Genomic DNA, 26,105 nt, shown 5'->3' on the forward strand with positions numbered 1-26,105 from the left:
GAGTCCTACAACAGTGCACACCTTCCTGTTTTGTGATGCAGTTTAAAAAAAAAAACACAAAACAAATCAGTTCAAAAGGCAGGCTAGAATGGACCTTTCCCTTTTTGCCTGGCTTTCTCAGAGTTTCTAATTAGTAGTTCCCCTGGTAGAAGAGGACCGATGTCAGCTTACAGAATTGCACATCTTCACAAAAGCCCACCCTGTTTCCAGTCAAATGAATGGAAAAGGATCCCACCAACTGCAACAGAAGTTGGACAGACCCCTGGAGACAGAGCTCAGAAGGGAAACTACCTGAGAGGGGAGGGCAAGGAGGCAGATTCCCCACGCTCGCAAAAGAAAACACAAATCCACCTTATTTAAAACCAATTCTTTCCACCCTCACATTTATTCTTCCTAATAAAAACAGTCCTTGCGAACAAATCTCTTGTTTCTCCTTTCCAATTCAGTGGGATTGCTGCAAGTACTCCATGGCACATGACTCTCGGGAAGCAGAGAAAGTGTACCGCAAATCAGTCATATTTCCATAGGAAAATTTGACTCATAACTTATGTCATCCTTGAAACGCTGACACAGGTTTGTAAGACGTGTCTGAATATCAAGTCCAAGGAACAGCACTGTAGCCGTCTGAGGCCTGACACAGCTGCCTAGCTCTAGCAGAGTAGAAGGCCCTCCTTTGCCACCAGGCGCTGGCGATGGATTTTATCCTGCTGTAGCTCCTCGTGGTTTGGATGCCAGAGTTTCATGACAATTCTCTCAATGTTTAGAGCATAGACAGTGTGCGCAGGAATAACTTCTTTGTGCACCTGGAGATACACATTAGGAAACAAGTTTCATGCTTTCATATGCATTTCCTCATATTGCCCACAGAAAAGCCACCCACTACCTACAGGATGAGCAGAGAGCCAGCCCCGCCAAGCAGAAGGCAGGCTGTCACACACAAGCAGAGCTGCAACTTGCCAGCACTGCCACATCAGCCAGCACAGAACAATGCCATTTATTTTTTTTTTTTTTTTTAAGAGAGCAGCATGGTAAGGAAATCATAATTTTGCTCTTACAACAACAGACAACAGTTTGTCATCAAAAATCTTACAAACAACAATTCTATCTGACCAAATACACAAGACAAGTGCTTGACTACAGCTCTTACACCGAACAGTCTGCCTCCATAGCCCTGAGTTCGCAATAGCAGAGATGGAAGGGAAATTTCTTGCAGCTAACTTTAGTCATTCAAAGTAGTCTGAATGTCCCCAGAGCTGCCAGAGAGGGAGGGAAGCACAGGCGCACAGCTCCACAGGAAGATTCAACAGGGTGATCACAGCTAACCCATAGCAGCAGCCTCCATGCCAGGACTAAGTATTCCTTTTAAGTGCCCAGGTGGAACACAAAGAGCCAGGGACCTGCCAGGCAAGTCATTTTGCTGCATCGCTGTCAAAAATCTCAGTCCCGATACAGTCACTGCAGTCTTGCTACAGAGGAAGAGTTCACCCTGCTTACATAGCTATCAGAAGAGACACGGATTTCCTCATCAACTCTCTGACCAAAGGGAGCGGAAGAGGCGTTAAGCCATGAGCTGACTGTATGTTAGCAGTTACCTAATAGTTGGAACAAATCAAAAGCCAAAGAACTATAAACTGGAGAGGGAAAGGAAACAGACTGTAGGAGGAGAAATCAAGTCTCCTTCCACGCATGTAAGCCAAATCCAAGACAGGTGGCTGGTACTCAGGACAGTGCTGCCTGTGACATGACAATGTAACGTGAACAGCTTACCTGTAACGCCTCAAAAAGGTCATACATGTTCACCGGCGGGAGGGATGCTGGTAAGGTGTCTCCAGAGCACGCGAGGAGTAGAGCTGCCTGCTGCTCAGCATCATCGGGCGGGGGCTGGGGAGCTAGACTCTGACCCGCAGAAGGCGTCGCAGAGCTTGGAGGGCTGTAGACAGAGCAGGGAGTAAAACCTTCCAGTTGAGAAAATTGCACCACCTTTGGAAGTCACACAGGAGGGCTTGGCCGCAGGGTTTGCTTTTCTGTATCAGTTGACTTAACACTTACGTAGGTAAAATTATTTCAGCTGTAATTAAAATCTCTTTAAAATTCCAATTTAACAAAAACAGTGCAAACCAATCCTCAGCATGCCTCAAACCTGCTTTGTAACTGATCTCGATCGGGCAATTTTTTTTATTTACAGCCAATAGCTTCTACCCAGCACAAAGATTAAGGCACCCACAACATTAAATTGAAAGATGTTAGCTGTTAGGCAGAGTTGTTTGGAGGGAATTGCATTTCTAGCATATGTAGTGCTATAATCAAATCTTAAAACACCTACAACCTCCTGTCAACTTCTAGAAGCTCTCATAGACAAACAACTGCCTTCTCATACACACATGCTGCCAGATGCACAGCACAAGCTGTTTGACATTGAGAATTCGAAAAACAAGATGACCTTGAAGCTCTGCCAACTGAAAAGGCCTGCCAAGAAACCACAGACACATTTGGATGCAAGAAGTGACAGGATGGCAACGTCCCACAGGTCTTCACTGACATTTCATTCCAGTGGCACAACAGAGGTTCCCCCAGGAAGGCAGGGCTCTTCTGCCCAGGGGCAGTTTCCCCAGGAGCAGCAAAATTCCTGTGTCACTCACTACACCTTCCAAAAAGCAATAATTACTAAGAATATTCAGAGGGCCAAGGGTGACTTTCATAAATTGAGCACAGGCAAGGAAGAGAGATTAACGCTGTCCTGAACTCCACTGCTGAGAAATCCCCATATTCTCCCTCCCTGTTTAGCTGCACAGTCCTCTGTACTGATACCTCCCTTAGCGTGGGAAAGCTAAACACCGTTATTAACGGGTTCTACCAAGTAAAAAGAGAATCCGCACCACATGGCGACTCTGGGACTGCATTTGAATTGAAATTAGAAGTGCGCTGAGAGCTCCTTACCACTCAATTAGATTGTTATAAGCAACAACACTGTTCTTCAGGTATGGCTGAGGGTTAACATTGCTTCCGAAGGCATACTTGAAATGGCCGTCTCTCAGGCGATAGGCTTTCCGCCTGGATATCACAGATGTCAGAATATCCTTAAGGTGGTTCTGCAATGAAAAACAGTCTTATTCCACATGCCAATTTATTCGCCCTACCAAGCCACAGCTAGGAGAAGTGCTTCACCAATTGGCAAGACAAAAGTAGTGCTGCTATGAACACAAGGGCCTAAAGGTTGTAAGGAACCAAGATCTGGACAAGTTACAGCATGTTTTCACCGATACAGTTGGATACAGAGAACGTGGCACTGTGTGAGAGTACCATATGCATTAGCCTGTGAACTCTAATATGTGACGTGCTGCTTCAAATGTCAAAGAGGTTTCTTAAATGCTAGGAAATTCCCAGCCCCTGATCCCTTTGATAAAGAGTTAAGAGACTTCATAATTAGCACTAGATGTTACACTTGTACTGAAATACTGGCCATAAAACTACAGTGAAAAGCCACTCGATCTTTTTCAGACCATTCAGTTGCCTGGAAAGTGCTGGAGAAAAAACTGTCTGAAAAAAGCAGCAGACAACTGCTTCTTAATTTGGCCTCACTCCCTGTCGGGGAATTCACGCTGGCCTCCACGTTCTGACTCCAGAAAACCACCCACACATCAGCACTCCAAGTAATGGCTATATCATTCCTGCGATGTGTCAGGTAATCCACCAGCGATGGCCAAAACCACCAACAGCAGGCCCTTCACCTGCAGGCACTACCTGATTCCATCACTTCACTTCCATGCCAGATAGTTGTGCCTCTAATGGATTCTTTTTTATAAAACTTTTAACTGGAGCTCCTGTTCTGTCTCTGCTTTTAAGTGACAGGAACAGCATTCTCCAAAACAGCTACTTAAGCCTGTCTGGAGTTCTTCATATGCAAGTGCTTCAAAATTAACACTTGCAGGCAGAAATCCAAGACTCTACACCGATGATGCCACAAATCTGGAAGCCCTCTGATTCTCATCTTATTCCTCCCAAGGCAAACGGGCAATTAGTGAAGCAGGCTTCCTCTCCCTGCTAAGGGGAGATACTGCACGCGGAGCCTTTTGTTGCTGTTATAACGAGAACACCACTGCTGCCCAGCCCGGTCTCACCTCCACAGCATAAACAACAGCTGTCACTGCCTCCTCTGTGACATTGTCTAGCCCATGCTCATACGCAGTTACAATCATCCTTCCTTCTAACTGGCCACGTGTAGGAAGCATCATGGTATGAGAACACAGCTTCAAATCGTCATCCTCCTGAGGATCCTTTGCCACAAACTGCTGGGCTCCAGACAACGGATTCTGAGGCTGGAACCGGTGCTGTTATGAAAACAACATGAGAGCATAAGAAGATAAATATTTGGTCAGATCCTTTGGTTCACCTAGCCAAACACCCCTTCTCCAACCAGAAAGCAAACACCTACAAAAAGGTATCACAGTGGGGCAAGCAGACTGATATTCCTCCCCAACCCACAACGATTTGGGACTGAAGAAATTTCTCAGCCAGTGTTAGTGTCCTTTTATTAAACAGCCCATCAACTCCTCCCACAGCACCCTGAACCACCTAAATTTTGGGTATCCACAACATCCTGCAGCAAGAAATCCTACAATGTAACAACACACCACATGAAGAGTCACCTCTGGTTTGCTCCGTGCTTCCCACCTGCTGGATTAATTCGATTCTCCTTTAAGTCTCAAATGTGGTCAGTCATTGTCCCTTTTATCTCTGTTCATGCTACCCAGGCCAGCGATGATTTTATGGACTTTCACATTTCTCAGCCACCTCCTTCTACGCTGAAGAGTTCTTGTCTATTTAGTAATTTCTTGTACAGAAGGGTGTATTTTTATTACTTAACTGTACAGTTTCCATCAAGATTAAACACCATGATCCTAAGCTTATGTGATTCTTACATTTCTTTAAAGTTTTAGGTGCAACAGCTTAGCCAAATCCCAGTTCTGAATTTCATGCTCCAGTCTCGCCATGCACTTTCAGTACTCTAAGCAGAGCTGTGTTACTGAGCACCCACTGATTCTGAGATGGATTACGGCTATTTTTCAAAACTGACTCAATTATTTAGAAGAAAAACATCACAGAACAGGAATTTATACCTGAAGGTGGCAACCCTCGTTTCCGAGGCCACACATACTCCAGCACAATTTCCTTGAAGTGCTGGTGTCTAAAGCTCTGAGTGCTTGTGGTGGCTCCCAGGAAGTCTCAGTCCCCCAGTGAAGGGGGGGGAAAAAGCAGACGGAAATGATAGATCCTTGTGCCCAGACATGCACTTGGCCCAGCCCCAGCCCACAAGGGAACAACATGGCCATAGCTCATCAAGCACTCCCACAACTCCTGTCCCTCAGCTGTCCAAGCTGCAAATCTGGTGACTCTGGAACGAAGACTGCCACAAGGCTCTTGCTGCATCAAGACAAACGCATACTTTAAATATTAACAATGAACATGCAGCAAAATGGATTTCTCGTGTCTTAGTTTCTGGAGAGGAAGGGGGGCTGCTTTATTCAAAGGACAGTATGGCATTTAACTCAGAGTGAAAAACCAATCCACCCACTAACTATGTGAAAGCAGGTTTCCCTCCCCATAATTCTGAAGACTTATGCTTTCATTACAGGAAAACTGCGTGCCAGGAAAAAAAAAAAAAAAAAAGACCTTTGAAATGTAAGCGACTCAAAAGGAATGTGTGTTGGGAGAGGGGAAACCAACTGGAAGGCACCTGTGGTCATTCACAGCTGTTATATGACCAATGAGGGAAACATCTGGATATATCAAGGCACTTCAAGTTCACACTACTCAGGAATTCCACTGGTAATAGACAAGCCCATTAATCATGACATACACTTCATACAGTACTTACTACAAAGCATTCCAGGAACATGTGAATAAACACACACTAGAAATGTAATATAACATAGGGGTATCCGACTATACCAAATTCCAAGACTTCTGCTATGTCACAACTTGCTTCTCAAACTCTCCTCTACTCACCACTGAAAAGTTACGGTGAAGTTTTAAAACAAAAAAGATAACACAGACCACCATCAGAATTCAGGTCACAGCTGTGAATGCTGCAAAATATTTCAGCAGTTTGCAAATACAACGAGCCTTCAGCTGGACTCGCACTCCTTTGAAACACCAGTCTCTGCAGCAGATGGTGCCTAATTACAATCCCCAGAAGCACGGTACGCACTTTGGCTGAGCCAAGCTAACTTCTCACAGTGTAAGAGCGGGAGGCTTCACACGCCCACCTTCCTCCCCCATCCCCAGCCATACGGCTGCCCCTTCCGTCTTTGCATTGGCTTCAGCATTCATCCGACGGCAAGGAGTGCTGATCCAGCTGAATAAACCAGCAAGAATAACTTAGGGTTTGGGATGTTTTTTGCTTGGTTTGTTTTCTACTTTGTCACAGAACTGAGCTGGACCACGATGTGCTGAGACATCCGATAAATCTGGCTCAGTAAGAGACAGCCACTCTCCCTTTCAACAAACTGTTAATTCAGTTTGAACCATCTTATCAAACTCCACCCATGGAAGACAGTGCCCCATCCTAATCCTCTTTCACACCAGGCCCCCACCCCACCACTGGTCTGGCAGCACAGAAACATCTGTAAAACAGACATGTGACAGCACCAGATGGACATACAGAGCATTCACTGAAAAATCAACCCCATCTCATGCATTTCTCTGCCACATACCACGAGACAGCACCTTCGCAAAGCATTTTTAATTCTGAAACAACTTGACCCTCTAAAAAACATTCCACCCGAGGAACATCTTACTACTAGTACTTTCGATTGTAGAGTTCTGCAGAACAGACCATACAATCATGGAATTCTGCCCGAATAAATAGAAATTTTTGCTTCAAGAATTCAGCAGATGTGGATTCCTGGAACACAACTTTGACATTTAGGTGTACTTCCATGGATTCTCTGGTGTCTAACAAACCCAGGTCACACCGTAGCCTTTCTCCCAAGAGGCTTCCACGAGAGAGGCAGCAGCTACTAACCCCCAGCTTCTGCCCCAAACCAGAACTCAAAACAAAAATAACATACATCACTGCATGTGATGGATTCCATCATCCCTGGCAGTAATAAAAACTGCATGCTGTGCCAGAGCTCTTCAGCCCCAACACAATGTCAGAGAGCCACCACCATATGACTGTGGACACTTACATCAAACTTTTGACGAACTGATGAAATCTTTTTCTTTCCTTTGGGTTTTCCAGGCTTAGTTGCAGAGCCACCTGGCCATGGCAGAGATCCAGCACCCTCTACAAATTGAAGAGAAAGAAAAAAAAAAACCCACACTCAATAGATGTTGCTGATTTAGGGCCAAGATGAAACTGTCCACACAGGAAAACCCCTAATAATTAGCCCTCAGCTAAGCCTTTACCCAAAACCAACAGCCATGGCCCAGAAGAAGGGCTTCTCAGGGAAAATGTTGTGGTAGCCCTTCCCTTCCTTTGTCAGCCCCCTGCCAGCTTGACTAACTCATGACCCATTACTTAAGTAGAAATTTCTGTCCACACATCACACAAAAAGCCATGGCAGAAAGGCAGAGATGAGCACAGCATCCAAGGAAAGCTGTAAGGAAGAAACAACCATTTGTTCCATCAGGAAGATGACAGGAGCTTGCCTGGAGGGGAATTCTCCTCCCACCAACTCCTGGATCAGGTCAGATGTTAATCAGCAGAACTGAGCAATCTGACCCTTTACAGTTCCCCATCAGCTTTAGCAAGCTTTGTCTCGGAACCCTGTTAAACATCACAGCTGATCGTTCTTGTTACGCTGATAAGAAAGGAGAGGTGGGGGAAGAACTGCAAAGGCCACTGGGCCCAGGAGCAGCACAACACCAACGTGCGCAGTGAGCTTGTGACTGACCAGAACTGGCAAGCAGATGGAAGAGAGATTACTGTGTAGTACCAATACATACATACATTTGGCCACATCACCTTGAGGAGACTGTTCAAAAGTCCACTCTATGCTGTTTGACAGCTACACCTACAGTAGGCCAAACCAGGTGCTGATAATCATACCACTTTGGCAAGGAGAGCCTGGCAGATTTCCTGCTGACTGGTTCATGGGATCCACGCACAATTCCTTCAGGTACATCGGGCTTAAGACATGGTTGCACTAGATGCCTACGCACTTGCTGACAGTCAACAAGCAGTGCAACCCAAAGACTGGACAGCCCTCTTGTGGCTACAGAGGCAGCCTCTGCTTTGTGTCACTGGTACCCTCCTCCCTTGGTTTCGCACAGCAAGCGAGCAGCCTTTTTCCTTTGGAGCAGAGCATGCCCTGTGCCAGGGTCCCTGCCTGCCTCCAGGGAGCTTGGACAACTCCGCTCTGGAGGTACTTCAGTCACCTCCGGCTGGAGCTGTGCTACCAGGCGGTGCTGACAGCACAGCAACATCTCCGATGTTCCCCAGGCACACCTGAACCAGAATTGGCCATTTCCTCTAGACTCAGGCAAGAAGTGACAGCAGCCACCCCACAAGTCACCATCCACAACTCGGCCGGCCTCAGGCCCATTCGCTGAGTACTGACAACCAACCACTTCTGGTTCTCTCCTGTTACCGCAGGCTGCCACGGCTCAACACCAGCCTCACATCAAGCAGCACACTTACCTCTAGCTCTCACAACTATGTTTAATTTGCTGTAATTCAGGAATTCATAAGTACAGTTTACTACAGCCTTGCTTATAGGGAAGGCAGCTGGCTGGAAGTCCTTGGATACATGGAGCTTCCCAGACTCATGGCTGAAGCATGAGCACAGTGTCCTCTACCATGAAAAAAACCTAAAACATGACTTTAAGGATCAGGCTAAACCAGGGGATTCACGTGAAGTTTATGAATGGTCAGCTGCTAAGAAGGGGTTAGAAACCACCTACACACACACACAGAGATGACACTGTCACTATAAAGTTTATTAAAAAGTTTAGCTACATTGTATTAGTGAGCTGAAAAACAACAGTCTACAACAAACCCTCTTGCCAAAATCCACTGGTCAATTATAGGAAATTAAAAGATAATAAACAAACCCTCTCCAAGAATCATAAAGCTGGTGTCATTACTCACCACTACAACATTGCAGCAGAGGCCTAACAAAGGGGTGTGTGGAAAGCACCATGGACAATCATCTCAAGGACCACTCTTGCCCTTCACTGAGATATCTCAGTACTTACACCTTAGGATTATCAATATAACGCTATTTCTCTCTCAGAATTTTGCTCTTTACAGACAAGTACTTTCCTCCTCTTCCTCCTCCTCCCCTCCATAACAGGTCAGATCCCTTCTAGGCAGGGGGGATTAGGTGTGTTAAGGACAGACGCAGAAATTACCTGGCCCATTTTAAAGCTCTCAATAAAAGCACATCTCTCTAGCTTGTAACATCACCCCACCCCAGGCCCTTCCTCCTTGTCAGAAGTCTCACACAGCCCCTTCACAGCCTCACTTACCAAAGTATTCTCAGTTAATGCAACCTTAGTTAGATGGAGAAAGTGGAACAGATTAGAAAAAGCAAACACCACCCTTTTATCTGACAATGTATTACAGATGAACAGGTTATAGCAGAGTCCGAATTGTCAAAATGTCTTCTTTTAAAAAATAATGTAGTAACTTCTAAACTAAATGGCAACTAAATTTTTAGGCTTTGACAGTAGACCTGGAAAGATGCAGCTTAATCGACTCTCAGCCTGCACACTTAACAAAAACTTAGCCAGACCTATCTTAGAACAAGGGAAAGGCGAGATACTATCTCCTGTTCCCCATTATAATGAGCCCAGAGCAGATACTTTTTTTGGCTCCTTTTCCAGGTTTTCATATTACCAAGCCTGACTTGCACTAGATGAAGAAAGCAAAATTTCCCTTCAGTATTCTAAGAAAACCAGTACTTGTCTTCCTGGCCACAAATGACAAGGCTAGGGTGGCTCAGGCATGAAACTTCAGAGATGTTAGCAGTTCTTATTTAATCTTGCTAGCAAGAGAATCAGATGCTAACAAGCCACAGCAATGGCTGCTGATATACCTTCAAAAGATAAGCAACAGATAAGAACGCTTTTCTAAGAGCTGCCTCACATCTACAGCGATGGCACCAGCCAGTCCGGAGTGCGTCAGGTTTTCCTGACGTGCTGCACCAGCACCGCACAGGAGGAAAGGACAAAGATACCAACAGAGAAAGTCACGACACAGAAAAGTAGCCAGGCACAGGAAACACGCATTTGCCCACTCTCATTTATTTGATCTTCAGTACTATTATTTTTTTTCAATCTTCCTGCAGGGACAAGGGGTTAGTCAAATATATTCTGAAGACCCTCCTCGGTCAACAACTCACACTCCCGTTTTCTTCCTTTTTCTCCTTTCCCAACTCTCTGGAAAGAAGAGGAACACGAGCAACCTGAGCCCATCTCACAGTTGGCAGCCCTTTGAGCAAAGCCTACGGGTAACCCTGATAAAATAAAATGCTCCTGCTATCCCAGCAAGAGTTCTAATTCACTGAACCATCTCTTAGTTGGCTCCAGATCACTCATAAATAAATTAAATCCTTACACCACTAACTCAAACACTTGCAGTTGTCTCAATTTTATTAACATTTAGCTAAGGAAGGGAGGGTAAGAGTTCAAGTGAGGTATGTATTAACTCAAGAAACCTTGCTAGCTTGATTGCTTGCAATTGTCCAACAAGTAAGATAAGCAATAAGCAACTCCACGCAAGGTTAAGGAAGGTTTTAAACTGGAGTTCCTCCTGATGGAATTTTTTTGGGGAAAAAAAAAACACCCAGACATAAAAATTCAGAAAAGCACTTCTGAAAATACTGGTAAAAAGACAATACTGAAGAAAACAATTTTCTTGTGATGGGAAGTGCACCACACCACTCGGGCGGGTATAGCCAACCTAAAACTAACATTAAGTCACTCTTTAGTATTTTGGATAGGACATTTTGGGGAAGTTCCTCTCTCTGGGCACTTTCACAGCTTCCCAGCTACATTACAGCTGGGTGCCACTCCAGCATTTATTGGTGTATTCACAAACACGGCTGCCAGAGGGAACACCACCACCCATTTTTAAAAAGGGCAGAGAAGTCCAATTTAGCATTGCCCAGGATCCTGCTGTGCCATCAGTGGGAGCTCAGCAGGAATTTAAGCAACTGGTCATTCCTCACATTGGAATAGACTTGAGCCTTCCTCCCTCTCCACCGAGTCCTAAATATCCCGTGCCACACAGGGTGTTGAACTGGGATTTGAAGTTTGTGTGACCAACGGCCTAAGTAGATGAGAGGGGGGAAGTGGAAAGTGTTCTCACATTCACCTAGTGTTCCCTTATAAGCCCAGGGGGAACCACTTCTACTGAGGCAGCAAAGTTTGGATCAGATGGGTTTGTTCACATGGTTCAACATGTGTTACAAGCACTCCTTAAAGATACCTTCCCCAAGGTTTCCTATTCCAAATGCCGCAATATCAAGTACGCTTTTAATGCTGATCACACCATTATTTTTTTTTAAGTACAAACTGGCATTTTAAAGATGGTTCTTTCCACCTTGTCTCTCTCACACGGGGGTGGAAAGTGCATGCACCAGTAACCCTTGTGATGGCGTGCCAAGTGCATCAAGCACACTTCTTTAAAGTTACTTGTTTCCATCAAACATGAAGTCAACACCCTGTACCCAGAACAGTGGTGGAGACAAAAGCCTGTTAGCTTTCCATTCTTACATGAGGAAAAAAAAGAGAAAAAAGACAACAACAAAAAAAAACTAGTAGGCGTCTGACTGGCATCTAGGGGGAGAAAAAGAAATCTGGACGTAACATCTAGTGTTCCACTCATACTGCACTTTCCTGGGTTTGCATGTACAATCCACTACAACACACACAGCAGACTGGCAAGTAAAAATGTACATATAATAGATCTACCAGTCAGGGGCCCATAATCAGGTATCTCAGTACAGATTAGCTCCAAAATCCTTGAGAGACTCTGCATTGATCTGAGGAGAACAAACCAGAAACTCTAGAAAGGACTAGCAGCACATATTGTTAACTGCAGAGGACTAAACTATGTCTTTAAGAACACACACGCGATTAAACTGATTTTTTTCAATCTGGCTTATGCAGATCTGTGGACAGAGACAACAAAAGCCTGCCTGAAAGCACTGGAGGTGATCCAGTTGGTCAGCTGAAGCACTACAAAAAAGGGTTCTTCAAGGGCTCTTAAAGACAGTAAGCTCCGATGGGACAAGAGGAAAAGCCCTTGGCAAGGACTTGAAATTAAAAAGGTCAGGCAGGAAATAACGAGCATATGGAAGACACCTGTGGAGCACCACACTGCTCTATGCTGGGGCACATACTTTTAACACATTCCTAGACAGCCCTGAAAAAAGGGGGTACTGGGGAGCTGGTAGAGTTTGCTGACAGATCTGAGCTTTTCAAGGCAGGGAAGATGAAAACTGACCAGACGGCTGCAGAAGAGCTACACAAGGCTAAGCGACTGGGTAAAGTGACAAATGAAATTCAATACATTAACTGTAATTAAGCACAGAGCGGTGCACACAGGAATGAACAACCCCAATTTTAGTCACACAACAACAGGCTCTACCCTGACTACAGCCACTCAGGAGCAAGACCTCTGGGCTACAACCTCTGCTTCAACACTCACATCAGCCCAGGGCTGAGCTCAGAGAACACAGGCACTCTCTCCCTCCCCTCCTAATTTAGACTCAGCTGCTTCAGGCAATACTCACAGGGGAATCACTGTTCTTGTGCTTTCTTTTTATAGTCCAGCTCTAAGTAAGTCAAAAAGGAAGGAGCAGCAAGATTTAGACATAAATATTTTGAATTACAAGACAGCTAAGGTGGACTAGTCTGGAACTCAAAAGGTGTTTGTGAAAAGAGCAAACAAAGCAAGTTTGGAGGTGGGGGAGGTTAGTATTTAATTAGCACAGCTGGTATAGTTAATGACCAGCTATGACACAAAGAACTGTGGGCAATCCATAAATTTTGCATTTTTTCCTTCCTTCAAGTACTCTAGTAACAGGTATTCTCTTATCTCAAAAAGCACATCTCTCAGCTGTCAGCCCATCAGAGCTATAACAATTTTCTTTCCCTTATTACACAGCAGTTTCTTATCTGGAACTGTAGCTCAATTGTCCTTCCTATCAGATCTCTGGATTTAGAGCTCTTTTGAAGTCCAAGCAAAACCTATTTTGCAATCCTGACTGCAGCCTAAATGCTTACAAAATTAAAAAATGAACTACCTGCAGAAGGTTGGGTTAATTGCCCATAGCTCAATCAAGACTCACTGTAAGCATTTTTCTATCATATACATATTTGCTTTCAAGATCAGTCTAGAAAATTCAACTTCCCAAGATAATATCCCCAGCAGAGGTAAGAGCAGAGAGCATCACCAAGTCAAGGAGAGAGAGGAATTGGTAAGCAAAGCAGATCAAAGGCAAAGCAGCACCTCTCTTTACACTTCAGCTCACAGCACACACCCTTTCCAGAAATAAAACCAGCTTATTGCACACACAGCTTATCTTTTGCCTGTGTGGCACAATTAACATGAATATTGAAGCTCAGAAAATTGGAGTCCTTTGCACAAAACCCACCAAATACCCACGTGGCAAAGCTTCATTACCCAATTGTTTTTAATGAGGCTTCTCAGGACTTACCTGGTGCAGAAACCAAGATCTGGCATCGGGTAAGAATAGCCAGGAGGAAATCGTTGTGAGAGTGGACTGCGTAAAGACAGACAGTTCATTAGCAACACTTCAGTGCCCAGAGACACACCCCCCCACACAAAGCAATCTTTAAGTAGCTTGCTATGCCTTTCTAATCTCATGTTTTCCCCACATACTTAGCTCCATAGGCACAACTGAAGGGTTTTTTTTGAGAGTTTTTTTCTACTGGACCCAGAATCTGCTACTTCCATACTAACAGAAAGGATACTACACATGGCATGGAAACAAGTTAGGTCATTCTCAGTGTGCCACACACATGAATCCAGCCCTACAGCCCTCAACGTGAAATATCTGGTGTATTCAGCCAGCAAGAGGAGAATCAGCTGTCCCTCCTGTCACACAGGCTTCTAGTAGCAGGGCTTTTGGCTTTGCTAGAAAAGGACCTGTAAGAACCAGACCCAGGAAAGTGAAGTTCAGTCAAATAGTTTCTAGATAAAATGCAGCTCTCTTACAGAAGGGTTACTGAAATGCAGAGCAAGTAATCACAAATTAGAAAGAGCAAAGACAAACTTCACAAGCAGGGTCAGAGGGTTGCAGGAACCTCTTTGGCCTTTCAACCCAAGTAGTGAGAAATTCCCTGCCCCTCCCCACAGTGATCATGAAGGTGGAAGTCAAGAAACCCCGCAACACTTTCAGCAATGCCCACCAATATTTGCAGACCCACACTGAGGTGAGCACAAAGGAGTCTCACCCTTCAACACTCCAAGCTGTCACCCACAAAGGCCAGGAAAGAAATCTGCCTGCTGCATAAGCTGCGGTGAATTCAGGCGTTCCCTCGCCCACTTCAGCCACAAGTACAGTTTAGCCCCAGCCAAACAGAGAGTGTGCGGTATGGAAAGGACGGGGTCTCTACGCTGACATAAGAAAACATCTCCTTGGTTGCTGAGACAGCATATTTTACCTGCTTACCGTATTTACACAAGGCCAAATTGCCTGGCAGCACATGGGCCACAATGGGACTTCCCCCTGCAAGCCAGGGCACCTCCCACCTTTGTAACTAAACTGCTACTAGAGCCCTAGACGTTCTTATTTCCCTCACAGCAATTTCCCTGTTCAGGAAAAACCATGCAGCAGATCCCTGCAGGCCTGGCATGGACCAGGCAGCAGCAGAGCCAGCAGGAAAACAAACACAAGATGGCTTTTTACCATTGTCTTGCGTGAGAAGCCTGCGTGCTTCCAGGTCAAACTCCTCCTTGCTTATCTTTTGCTTGAACCAGAGCTTCAAGTTGGCCCAGTACCTAGGGAAGAGCGGGGAAGGTGCAGACACCAAACAAAAAGCGTTGCTCCTAAATCCACTGCTTTCCCCTACAACAGCGCAAAGCGGCCCGGGACCAGGTCAGCGCTGAGGCTTCCGCAGGGACACGGGCCCGGTTAGCGCCGCCCTCTCAGGTGGGACGCCCTCTCAGGTGGGACGCCCTCTCAGGCCAGGCCAGGCCCGGCCCGGCCCGGCCCGGCCCGACACCCAGCCCCAGCCCACCGCACTCACTGCTTCACGTTCTCGCCCAGCGCCTCGCTCAGGCTCTTCTTGGCCGCCTCCAACTCGCTCACATACGTCGCCATCCTCGCCACCACCGGAGAGAAGCGGCGGGGGCGGGGGGCGAAGCAACGGATCAACGCCCCACTTCCCTCTCCCGCGCCGCAAAGCGCCACAAAGCGCGACGGCAGCCGTAAAGCGCGGCGGCCCGCCCGTCACGTGACACTCCGCCGCGCCGGGTTGGGGGCGGGGGCGGTGCCCCCGCGCACGCGCAGAGGCGGCGGCAGCCCCGGCGGCGGAGGGAGCGGGAGCCGCGGCCGCAGCCACAGCCATGCCGGGCCTGCTGCTGGGCGACGAGGCGCCCAACTTCGAGGCGGAGACCACGCAGGGCCGCATCCGCTTCCACGACTTCCTGGGAGACTCGTGAGCACCGGGAGGAGGGGGGATTTGGAGCGGGGGGGGGAGGGAGCATAGCGGGAGATCGGGGAGCTCCACACCCCCCCCACGCCGGCGGGCCCAGCCGGGCCTGGCTCCCGGGCACCGAGGGGGAAGGGTGTCCTTCCAGACGAGCACGACGGTGAATTATGTGGCTGTGGGGTGGTTTTTTTTTCACTGGACCCGTTGGAGCGGGGCCAGAGGCGGCCACCGAGATACTGCAGGGGCTGGAGCCCCTCTGCTGTGAGGACAGGCTGAGAGAGTTGGGGGTGTTCAGCCGGGAGAAGAGAAGGCTCCGGGGAGACCTTAGAGCCCCTTCCAGTCCCTAAAGGGGGCTACAGGAGAGATGGGGAGGGACTGTACTGATAACACAAGGGGTAATGGTTTTATATGAAAAGAGGGTAGATTCAGAGTAGACATGAGGAAGACATTTTTTATCATGAGGGTGGTGAGACACTGGCCCGGGTTGCCCAGAGAGGTGGTGGATGCTCCATCCCTGGAGACATTCAAGGTCAGGTCGGACGGGGCTCTGAGCAACCTGATCTAGTTGAAGATGTCCCTGCTCACTGCAGGGGGGTTGGACTAGATGGCCTTTAGAGGTCCAAAAGTATTCTATGATTACGTGTGGGAGTCCAGCTCGACCCCGGGTGGGAGCCTCCCACGGGGACGTGACCAGCGTCAGGAGGCAGAGTTGGGCCAGTCTGTGCCTCGGCCTTGTTGCAAAAGTGTTTTTTTCCCCATCAAGCCGCAGCAGCAGCCCTCACGGGTGTGCTCTGGGGGCAAGGGAGGCCACTACACCTGGGCCGGCCAGCCAGGCATTGCGGTTTTCCAGGGGGGCACGACAACAGGGCGTACATGCACCCCTCCGAGTGGGCAGAGACACCTCTCCCCGTCATCCCCCATCTCCTATGGCAAGAGGGTGAGCTGAGCCCTCGAGGAGAGGGAAGAGCTGCTCTGAAAACGTCGGAGCCTGGGGAAGGGCAAAGCCAGGCTTGCCAGAGCAGCGCTCGGTCCAGGCCAGTCCCAGAGATCAGCTCATGTGTCACCTACGCCCCTTGTGAGTGAGCCCGGGTGGGCAAAGGTGTGTAACCGAGCAGCGGCAAAGGGCTCCGGCCCTGTTTGAGCCTGAGGTGGAAAGCCACGTGCCTTCAGGCGCTGTTTCCCGCACAGCCTGTTCCTCCATTTCTGGCACAAGCAGGAGGGTGCTGGCACGGCGCGTCTGGGACTTGCTCCCGGCGGCGCTTGGCAGGCTTGAATCGGCATCTGAGTCCGCTTCTGTCAGTGTTGTGAGCTTGGGCAAATGGGGAAAAACGAACCCTCTTAGCAAGAAAAAAGCTGCAGGGTTCTTAAAATTGGCTGTTCCGGCGTGATCACCCCCATGGCAGCTTTCTTGGCCAGCCTCTACTCGGTTGTTTGCTGCCTTTTTATTTAAGTAGTATACTTATCGTATAAAGAGACTTGTAGCACCAGTGGCCAGGTAGCTGCTCTGTAACTTCACGGTGAGCCGTGGCAATCGCATGGCTCTGTCAGAGCTCCAGGATGCTCTCTTCATCCCTTCAACTCCCTTCCCAAATCTCTAAGACAGGACTTTCCCCAGATGCTGTGGCATGCGGCTGTATTTACTGAGCGCTGGGGGCCAGGTGAAGACCAGTGCCGTACGCCCTGTGAGTGCTGAGCTGAGAAATGATGCAACAAGTCCCTGGTGGGGAATTTTAAGTGCTGGGGGTGGCTTTTTGTCAGCCTCTGGAAACTCCTGTGACCTGGGAGCTGTTTTGCCATAAGCCCGTCTCGCTGCTGGGCTGCGTTGCTGCTGGTCTCTGTGCCCTGGCTGCCTTACCTATAAAGTGGGGCGGCTTGTATTTGCCTGCTCTAAAGACTGCAAAATCCACTGGTGGGAAGCGGTGGGCAAAAGCACAGGTGGTGGTGTTGTTGTAACTGTAGCCATAACGTTATGGTAACTTCTGACCTCCCCCATTAGTTGATTAATTCTTATTTTTTCATGAAGTACGTTCAGCAGCTCGCGGCAGCAGTTGTGGTTAAGGTTTGGTCCTATCCCATTCTTTTAAGTTGCATGATATCCAGGGGTGTTTCTCCTCTCAGCGGTTGATGAGGAGGTGTACAGGGTCGTGAATAGCCTTGTAAATCAGTAACGATCTCTGCAATAACGTGGATGGCAGGTTGGTGTCTACGTGCCCTCGCACGTGTGGTCTCTGGGGTACAGAGTGTACGTGTGGCTCCCCCAAAACTTCCCCACACGGCATAGTGTCCACCTCCACGTCGGGAACAGTGGGCTATTCCAGCATTCCCTGGGGGATCCTGGAGGGAGAGGGGGAGTGAGGCACAGGGAGTTTCTCAGAGCATGATGAAGAGGGCTCATCTTCTGAAGGCTTCTAGCAATAGGGGAGGAAGAGTTCTCAAGGACAGGATTTCCACTTAGCAGAGAGCTGAGCTGTTCCCGCACTAGTTTCCGTGCAGTGCAATCCGTACAGCTTTTCGTCTGCAGTACAAACCGGAATGACATCTCGCCCTAATGCAATCTCCTGCTCTCATCTTTCAGATGGGGCATCCTCTTCTCCCACCCGCGGGACTTCACCCCCGTCTGCACCACAGAGCTTGGCCGGGCAGCAAAGCTGGCGCCCGAGTTCAGCAAGCGCAACGTGAAGATGATCGCCCTCTCCATTGACAGCGTCCAAGACCACCTCTCCTGGAGCAAGGTACGGGCCGTGGGGAGGTGCGAGGGGAGCTTGTGCTGCTGCCTTGCTCTGAAGGCCAGAGGAAAAGCCCATGCAGAACAGAGCGTGGTCTTGGAACTACATATCTGCTGAGGATAACATTGCAAGACACTTGAATCTCAAAGCATGTAGGATAGGAGGTGGTAAAACACAGAGCAGGAGGAGGAAGGTCTGCTCCATCTTCATGGAGCATTCCACAAAGTCCAGAGCACTCTGTGCACTGACACTTGGAAACAAGAGGAAAACAGTATTATGGCTCTCCCACCAACACCTGAACGGGTAAAACGTATGTGAAGCTCAGAGGAAGGCAATCTTATCCACAGAGCCTCAAAAAGTTCTGTAATATAACAGGAAAGGAAAGAAGGAGTCCGAAGTGAACAGGCAGTCTTCAAAGGGTGTGATTCATGCCCAGGCAGGGAAAAGAAAACAGAGAACAAACAGGGGCATGTTAAACATAAAACCACAAATAGGATTGTGTTAAATATAAAACCGTCATAAGGGAGTATAAAAAAAGATGGGAACAAAATAGCTTGCTGAAGGAACATAAAAGGAACTTCAAATGCAGCCTCAGCAATGGTGTGTTGCCAGGGAGTATGGCTCCAGGGCTAATAGGTGGTAGGGGTGTAAAATAAGTATTTCAGACAGATGTGGCCAGAGTGTAAAAATCCTTGGGTGAATAACCTGCCACTTAAAATTGGGATTGTTCTCATGCATTTTCCAGAGTTGAGACACGCATGCAGTAAGAGGTAGTAAAGGTGAGAAATTTCCACACTCAAAAGTTGTTTCATGTCTGGCTTCAGAAATTACCTAATTGCCTCATTGCTTAAATTGACCTTTGTAGCCGAGTGGTGCATGGCCGATGTCCCACCGAACCTCAGAAGGGCCTGCAAAAACAGCATACAAATACCACACCAGTTAACGAGGTGTCTGCGCTGATCAAACTGACTGAAACCACCAGTCGAATTAGCAAATAACATCTCATTAAATATAATGGAAATTTTGGGTTTTGCTTTTGTAAGGGAGTCTCATGTCCTGGTTAGCTAGAGTCCTTTGAAGAACTATAGGGCATGGCTGACTTTTACAGAGTCCTCAAATTTCCAAGAAGATTTTCAAAGACATCAGCTTTGCAAAGGGCAGGCTCTTTTCTGCAGGGAGACAGGAGGAAGTGATGGGTTGTGTCAAGGGAGCAAAGCCTTGAGGCTCTGCAGGGACGAGTGGGGTTCAGCATACTTGGGTGATCCAGAAAAGAGATGAACCATGAGCTGACTTTGCTGATGCTGTGGTATTCAGCACAACCTGGGGTAAAACCAGAAGCTGCTGAACAGCCTCTCGACGCTGACTGATGGGAGGCAGAGCAGCACGTTTGGAAAACCTTCCAGAATGAACACGGAGAAAGGCAGAAGGCAGCAGTCCAAGCTGCGGTGAGCTTTCTGTCAGGTTGGGAGAGGCCTCAGAGAGGGTGGTTTGGAAACGTCAGCTCAGCACCTGTCAAAAAGAAAACTCTGAAGATCATCCAGAGCAGAAGATACAATTGGTGAGGGCAAATCCATAGCAGACTGGACTCTTCCATGCAGCCTGTGTTTGAAATTGCCCATGTTGCAGGCTACAAGGGAACAAGAAAAGGTGCAGAGGGGGAACAAAGCTGCCTGCAGATTTGGGCAGGTTTGCTTCAGCGCAGAGAAACTGGGCTGTTTAGCCGGGGAACAGGCTAACCCTGTCAGGCTGTGACACCATGAGCGGTGCAAGGAGCACGGAGGAGCAATGAACGCAGCATGTGTGCACCATGGAGGGCATAAGAGAGGACAGGGATGCGATTGCTCTGCTCTTAGACCTTGCCCGTACATGTGATCCTTTTCCTTAGTCCTTGACAAAGCAGAGAAGAACTTCAGATAATGCGGAGAGCCAAAGAGCTGAACTAGGAAGGTGGCTGTTGAGGCTTGCCGCAAGTCTGAGACCAGGGGTGGTGTCCCAAAGGTTCTCCTGCCCAGCCCTGGGGGAAAAAAGAGCTTAACAGATACCAAGCCTTGGCAGAAGCTGCCTGTCTGGACAAAAGCAGTCTAGATTGGGATCTAGAAACTGCAGTTTCCTTACCTAAATCTTAACTCAGAGAGAAGTCCTAAAAGTGAGCAAAACTTTGGGCAGGCAGACCTCTCTGTGCAACGTTCCTTTACATACCTATGCTTTCTCTTTGGATGAGGCTCCTAGCAGTACTAAAAGGATGAAGCTGGTTTTATCTGGAGCACAGGCCGTGAGGAAGCAAGCGGGCAGGAGGGATGGCTGAAATCCTGTATGAAACAACAGAGACTTCTGCTTGCTTTGCTGCCGAATTTCAGTGGGCAGATGGGGCCTGGAAAGGTGGGACCAGAGCAGAGCCAATAATTCTCGTGTCACTTTGCTCAGCTCTGCTTTCCCAGCCGAAGATGTCACTGCTGGTTTTAGCCATCCCTAGCCGAGACCCAGGGGCTTGCTCCAGGACTTGGAACAAGCCTGTAATTCACCCAGGGATTGATCCTACTGTCCTTCCTCCCCAGTCTGTGCACTGCTTCTCCAGGGGTTGGCTGAATGCATGAGCTCCTTAAGCAGGGTTGACTGGCATGGCAGAGGAGGTTTCAATGCTCTCTTTGGCCACTAACACCTTCGCCTTGGTGAGTCGGGGCGAATAAATCACTCCAGTGATGTCTGGTTTCATCTGGGACTCTGGAAAGAAAAATAGTTCATAGGGAAGTGAGTGAGTCTTGGGTGTCTTATTGCAAAATAGGGTGGGGTTTATGAGGCTGTTTTGTGCAGAGATCCCCAGGACATGAAATTACGTGCATTTTGGAATGAGTTACAGTCCATAGCATTTGGATATTGCTTCTCAGAAGCTCTCTTCATCCTCCATCCCCCACTCTGAAGAGACAGGGGGATATCACTGTCAAACCTTCACCTGCAGCCTCCTGCAACTCCGTGGGGCGTTCACGAGCGTTTTGCCTGGTCTGGCCTCTCTGGCTCTGATTTCCTTCCCGCTCTGCTTTGACGAGGCAGGTCTGCAGGAGAACAGAACCGATTCCTTCCTTCCAAGGCAGGCCTGACCACAACCCAGCTGAGATAAAACAGCCCCTTTTTGCAGTGCAGCGCTGACTCAGGAAGCCCGGGGGAGAAAGCAAGTGAAGAGAAAAGCTGGAAAGGAAACATCTTGCCACGTGTGCACCACTTGACCTGCTTGCAGCATCCTGAGCAGCTGGGGCAGGGTGACAGCCCCTGATGTCACCACCGTCAGCCTGGGGGGGCTGAGGAGTGGTGCAGGGCCTGCCTGCTGTTGCTGCCTCTGGCGTGCTCTGAGCAGCAGTGGGCAGTGCCAAGGGGCAGTATTTCCAGCCCTGCCCTCCCCGAGTTCCCTCTGAGCACGACGTGGCCTGTTCCCCAGCATTCAGAGCCCAGGGAAGGCGGAGAGACTTGCACATTCGGTTTATCAGCTCAGCTGATAATGCACCACAGTGGTGCGCGGGAGGCTGGTGTCAGCACTGGAGTCAGTTTTGTCCCCTTGTAGCATAAAGGGGATGGAAGGAACAGGCAGCTCTGTTCTAGGGCAGAAACCTTGGATTAAACTTGCTTTAACGCTGGCAGCTGCTCTGCTTGTGCTGCCTTGAGCAGGCTCCTCCCAACCCTGCCGTGGCTCAGTGTGACCCGTACAGGTAGTACCACAAACTGCAAGGAAACTTGAATGCTTTGGTCAAGGCCAGACCAGATTCAGAAACACTCAAAGTACAGTTTCCCTGTGAAGCAGGTCAAGTTGGGAGAGGGTTGGAAGAGGGACACCTGTTCTCAGGGAACGGGTGGGTAAATCTCCCTGTGTCACCAGCACGGGCAGGATTTCCCTATATCTCCGTACCCACTGCCCGGGCAAAGCAGCTGGTCCACGGGCAGTTCCAGAGGTGAGTGACAGGGTGTGCGCACAGACAGCCTAACAACTCGTCTCCAAGAACAAGGCAGAGTCCAGCCTGGCACACAGGTTTCTTGTTTGTTTCTTGAAACCTGGTTTCTGAAAGCAGAGAAACTTCATGGAAGGCCATGAGCCCCTGGCTGTGCTGTCCCAAGCTCCTGCAGAGCAGCTGCTGAACATGTTTCTGCATGGCCCCTCTGCAGAAGCTTGCCCTGTACATGTAAAGCCTGCATGGAGGCCTCCCTGCCTGGCCCCTGTCTCCCGTGGTGGAACCCACAACAGGGAGCATGAGCATGCTGATGGTTTTGTCCCTGCAGGACATCAATGCGTACAACGGGGGGCAACCCGAGGAGAAACTCCCCTTCCCGATAATTGCTGATGCGAACCGGGAGCTTGCTGTGAAGCTGGGCATGCTGGACCCAGATGAGCGGGACAAGGATGGCATGCCCCTGACTGCTCGTGTGGTGAGTACCTGGCCCTGGAGCACCATTGCACGGCAACCTTCTCAGCAGTCGGCATTGCTTGCCATCCTGCCATCTGTCTGTGGGGCTGGGCTTGAAGTTGGGGGCAGCTTACCTGGATGAACGTGACCATCTTCAGGAACTAGGTTGACTTCCTTGGGCTAGATCCGTGGGTTGCGCTGCAGGAAGGGGCTCTAGCCTGCTGGCAACAGCTCCATCTTGCTGCCAGCTCATCCTGGTTGTGCCTGTCCTAGCACAGAGGGGACAAAAGTGCTTAATCTGCCGGACTTTCCCTTTCTCTTCCCATGCTTTCATCAGAAATGCACAGGTCAAGGGGAGGAAACATGCAGCAATATGCAGCAGCTCCCATAGCAAAACAAGCTGGCATTGGAGACAGAAGCTCCCAGAGCAAACACCGTGTTCTCTGTGCCTGGGCATTACTTGTTGCTCTAGGAGATACCCACCATGGCATCTTCCCTGTCCCAACACCTGCAATCAAGCAGGCAGCCTCCCAAGAAAGGGAGGAGCAGCAGGGCTGAGCAGATCCAGCAGTTCAGATGGACAAAACCTCTTCTGCCCAGCCCCTGACCCTATCTCCCTGTGCTCAGGTGTTCATTTTTGGCCCGGATAAGAAGCTGAAACTCTCCATCCTGTACCCAGCCACCACCGGGAGAAACTTTGACGAGATCCTGAGAGTGGTGGACTCCCTGCAGCTGACGGCGTACAAGAAGGTCGCTACCCCTGTGGACTGGAAGGTGAGGAGGGGAGCAAAGCTCACAGCTGGGCACTGAAAACATGCAGTGGAACATCAACCAGCCTCCCTTGGAGGGGGACCCATGGGGTGGGGAAAGCTGCTGAGGTCCTGGGATATGAGTTAGATCCCAGCCCAGGCCCCAGGGCTGTTGCAGTCTGGAGTCAGCCATAGGAACCTCCCTTCCCTGCCTTCGGTCCCTGGGGCCAAGTGGCCCTTCTGGCTATCAGCTTCGGGCCAAGGCAGGTCCTGCCGTCATTGTCTGTGATAAGGGAGGGCATTACCAGATGTCAGTGTGCCAAAGTCCACTCAAAGCCAGCGAAGCAGCAAGCACAGGACGCCCCTCCTTGGGCTGGCTTGCTGCTCTCCTGCCTTTGAGCCAGGAAGGGCCAGTATGGGCACGGTCCAACTTTGTCCAGCACGTACCCAACGGAGTCCTCTCCTTGTGGAAAATTACAACTTGAAGTTGCTTAGTTGTGGCCATCCCTGTTCAGCAGCACTATTTCAAACTCCCCAAAAACCAGTTTGGGCAGCCAAGATAAAGCAGGAACAAGCAGCACAGTCTGGCTGCTTTAGCTAGCCGGTGTTTCCTTAGCCCAGCAGAGCTGCTCAGCTCCTGGACCTGTACGGCTGCTGGCTTTGATAGCCGTTACTGGGGAAGCCTGCCTGTCTGGAGCCAGAGGACACACACCCGCTGTTCCGTGGTGTGCCACAGAAGTCCCCCTGTGTTATGAGGCAGGACCAGGCTCCCAGAGCATTGTTCGAAACACCTGCTCCTTCTGGGCAGGAGGGCCCCATAGGCACAAGCCTCGGAGGTTGAGTAACTTGGGGTATCGGTGCCCTTCACTGCGCCTCCCCCCCCATCAACACCAGTGTCCATGTGCTGAGCGTACAACAAACAGCACCTTCCCTTCCTGGGGCAAAGCAGGGCATGGAGACAGCCTTGCCTCTGAAGACTCCCATCTCCCGCAGTATAAGCTCGGGACAGGTGTCAGGACAGCTCACCCCCCAGCCCACCTCCCCGGGAAGCACACCTTTCCCCGGGGCTTGGCATGTCAAGGGGGAGCCAGCACCGCCTGTCCAGGGGCGCCTGAGCAATAGGAATGGACGAGCAGACTGGAGCAAGCTGTGCTCCCTCCTGCGTCGTAGAGATGCCCAAATTCCCCTCTCATTACTCCCTGTTCCCGTGGGAGTGCTGTGGGGAAGAGCTGGTCTGTGGGATCCCATTGGCAAGGCTGGCAGACAGCACAACTCTCCCTTTGCCATCACCGCCACCTCTTGGTGTAGCTCCTGCTCAGTCCTCGCTGCCTGCTCCAGGCAGAGCTGCAGGGGATGTGCGTGGGGCTGAGCATTCATGGGGAGGCACTGTCACCTGCCAGCAGGGACATGCCACCTGCATCAAATCCTGCCAGCTCCTCTGCTGCTCTCACGGTTCCCATTTGCTCCCCAGCCTGGTGACAGCGTCATGGTCGTGCCCACCCTACCTGATGAGGAAGCCAAGAAGCTCTTTCCCAAAGGAGTCTTCACAAAGGACCTCCCGTCGGGCAAGAAGTACCTGCGTTACACCCCGCAGCCGGAGTGAGCGGGTCTGCCCATCCGTCCTGCTGGGCTGCAGGTCGTTCGGCATCAGGAGCCTTCCCTGTGGCCAGCCTCCCGCCTCCCTGACACCGCACGATCGGCAGCCTCGTACTGTCATGCCGATGGCACATCACAATACTAAACCAGTCCTCCCCGTCCCTTTCATCCCCCACATTCCCTCAAAATTAAAACCCTGGGTGTTTCCTTGCCTTCAGTCAGCCCCGCAAGGAAGAGGTTAGCAGACCAGCGGGGGCTCCAGGGCTCACGCTGGGGAGTCTCCTGTTTGGCGCCTGCCGGGCTTTTCCCGGAGGCACGGTGGGAAGCGTGGTGTCAGCAGCCAGGCCCTGGAGGGGTGTCCTGCTGGGCTCATGCGCCTCCCATCAGAGAGCTTTTGGGGGCTCCAAACTGTTGCGTGCCTTTCGGAGCAGCCGTCACTAACGCGTTAACACCTTTGTCTGGTCCCGTGCGTAGTGCGTAGGGGAGGAGCTGCAGAGCCAAATCTCTCACTTCTTACTGCTTTCTCATCTCTTGCTGGAAGTTGGTTGCTTTCAGGTTTTATGGAAGAGGGAATAGAGCAAATAAAACTGATCTTCAGTACTACCTGCAGCATCCCTCGCCTGCCTCTGCTGATGTCCCGAGCACCCTGCACTGTTTACTTTGTTCCCTGGGCCGTGCAGCTGGGATGTGTGCCCATGCTCACGGGTGGGTGGCAGCAGCACAGGTTGCCCTTGGGTTTTTCTCTGTAAATAAGACACTCTGGAAACGCAGGTTGTCTCAGGGCACATCATTTCAGACGAGGCAGCGGGCCCAGAGCAGCCGTGCTGCTCATGCTTTGCGGCAGAGCCTCGGTGGTGGGAAGGAGGAGATGTTTGCTTAGGGACCGTGCCTCAGCCTGGCCTGCCGTTAGCTGCGGGGTGGGGGGGGTTCTCCCCTGCTTCCCAGGGCATGATACAAGCCGTCTGAACTCCTCCCTGCTCTCCCGCACCTACACCTTAGGGATCTGCCAAGAG

General features: G+C 49.7%; 2 protein-coding genes across 9 annotated transcripts in view; one reads left to right on the forward strand and one right to left on the reverse strand.

The window, feature by feature from the left end:
* TADA1 (transcriptional adaptor 1) overlaps positions 1-15,414 on the reverse strand; it is a 50,806-nt gene extending 35,392 nt beyond the window's left edge. The window contains exons 1-8 of one of the 8 annotated variants that reach the window (XM_054210666.1): positions 15,229-15,411; positions 14,889-14,980; positions 13,674-13,739; positions 7,191-7,288; positions 4,119-4,328; positions 2,938-3,089; positions 1,768-1,930; positions 353-803 (exon numbers count right to left, since the gene is read on the reverse strand). In XM_054210666.1, coding sequence (XP_054066641.1) covers positions 651-803; positions 1,768-1,930; positions 2,938-3,089; positions 4,119-4,328; positions 7,191-7,288; positions 13,674-13,739; positions 14,889-14,980; positions 15,229-15,302 — 1,008 coding nt within the window. In that variant the 5' untranslated portion in view covers positions 15,303-15,411 and the 3' untranslated portion in view covers positions 353-650. The other 7 variants (XM_054210668.1, XM_054210663.1, XM_054210670.1 and 4 more) reach the window with 7 other exon arrangements.
* A 65-nt stretch (positions 15,415-15,479) lies between these two features.
* On the forward strand, positions 15,480-25,695 carry PRDX6 (peroxiredoxin 6). The gene is made up of 5 exons (XM_054210679.1): positions 15,480-15,639; positions 18,209-18,365; positions 22,623-22,769; positions 23,375-23,521; positions 24,968-25,695. The coding sequence occupies exons 1-5, from the start codon at positions 15,548-15,550 to the stop codon at positions 25,097-25,099; spliced, it is 675 nt and encodes a 224-aa protein (XP_054066654.1). The 5' UTR covers positions 15,480-15,547; the 3' UTR covers positions 25,100-25,695.
* The last annotated feature ends 410 nt before the right edge of the window (positions 25,696-26,105 follow it).

The sequence above is a fragment of the Rissa tridactyla genome, chromosome 8 (assembly GCF_028500815.1).
Source record: "Rissa tridactyla isolate bRisTri1 chromosome 8, bRisTri1.patW.cur.20221130, whole genome shotgun sequence".
NCBI lineage: Eukaryota > Metazoa > Chordata > Aves > Charadriiformes > Laridae > Rissa > Rissa tridactyla.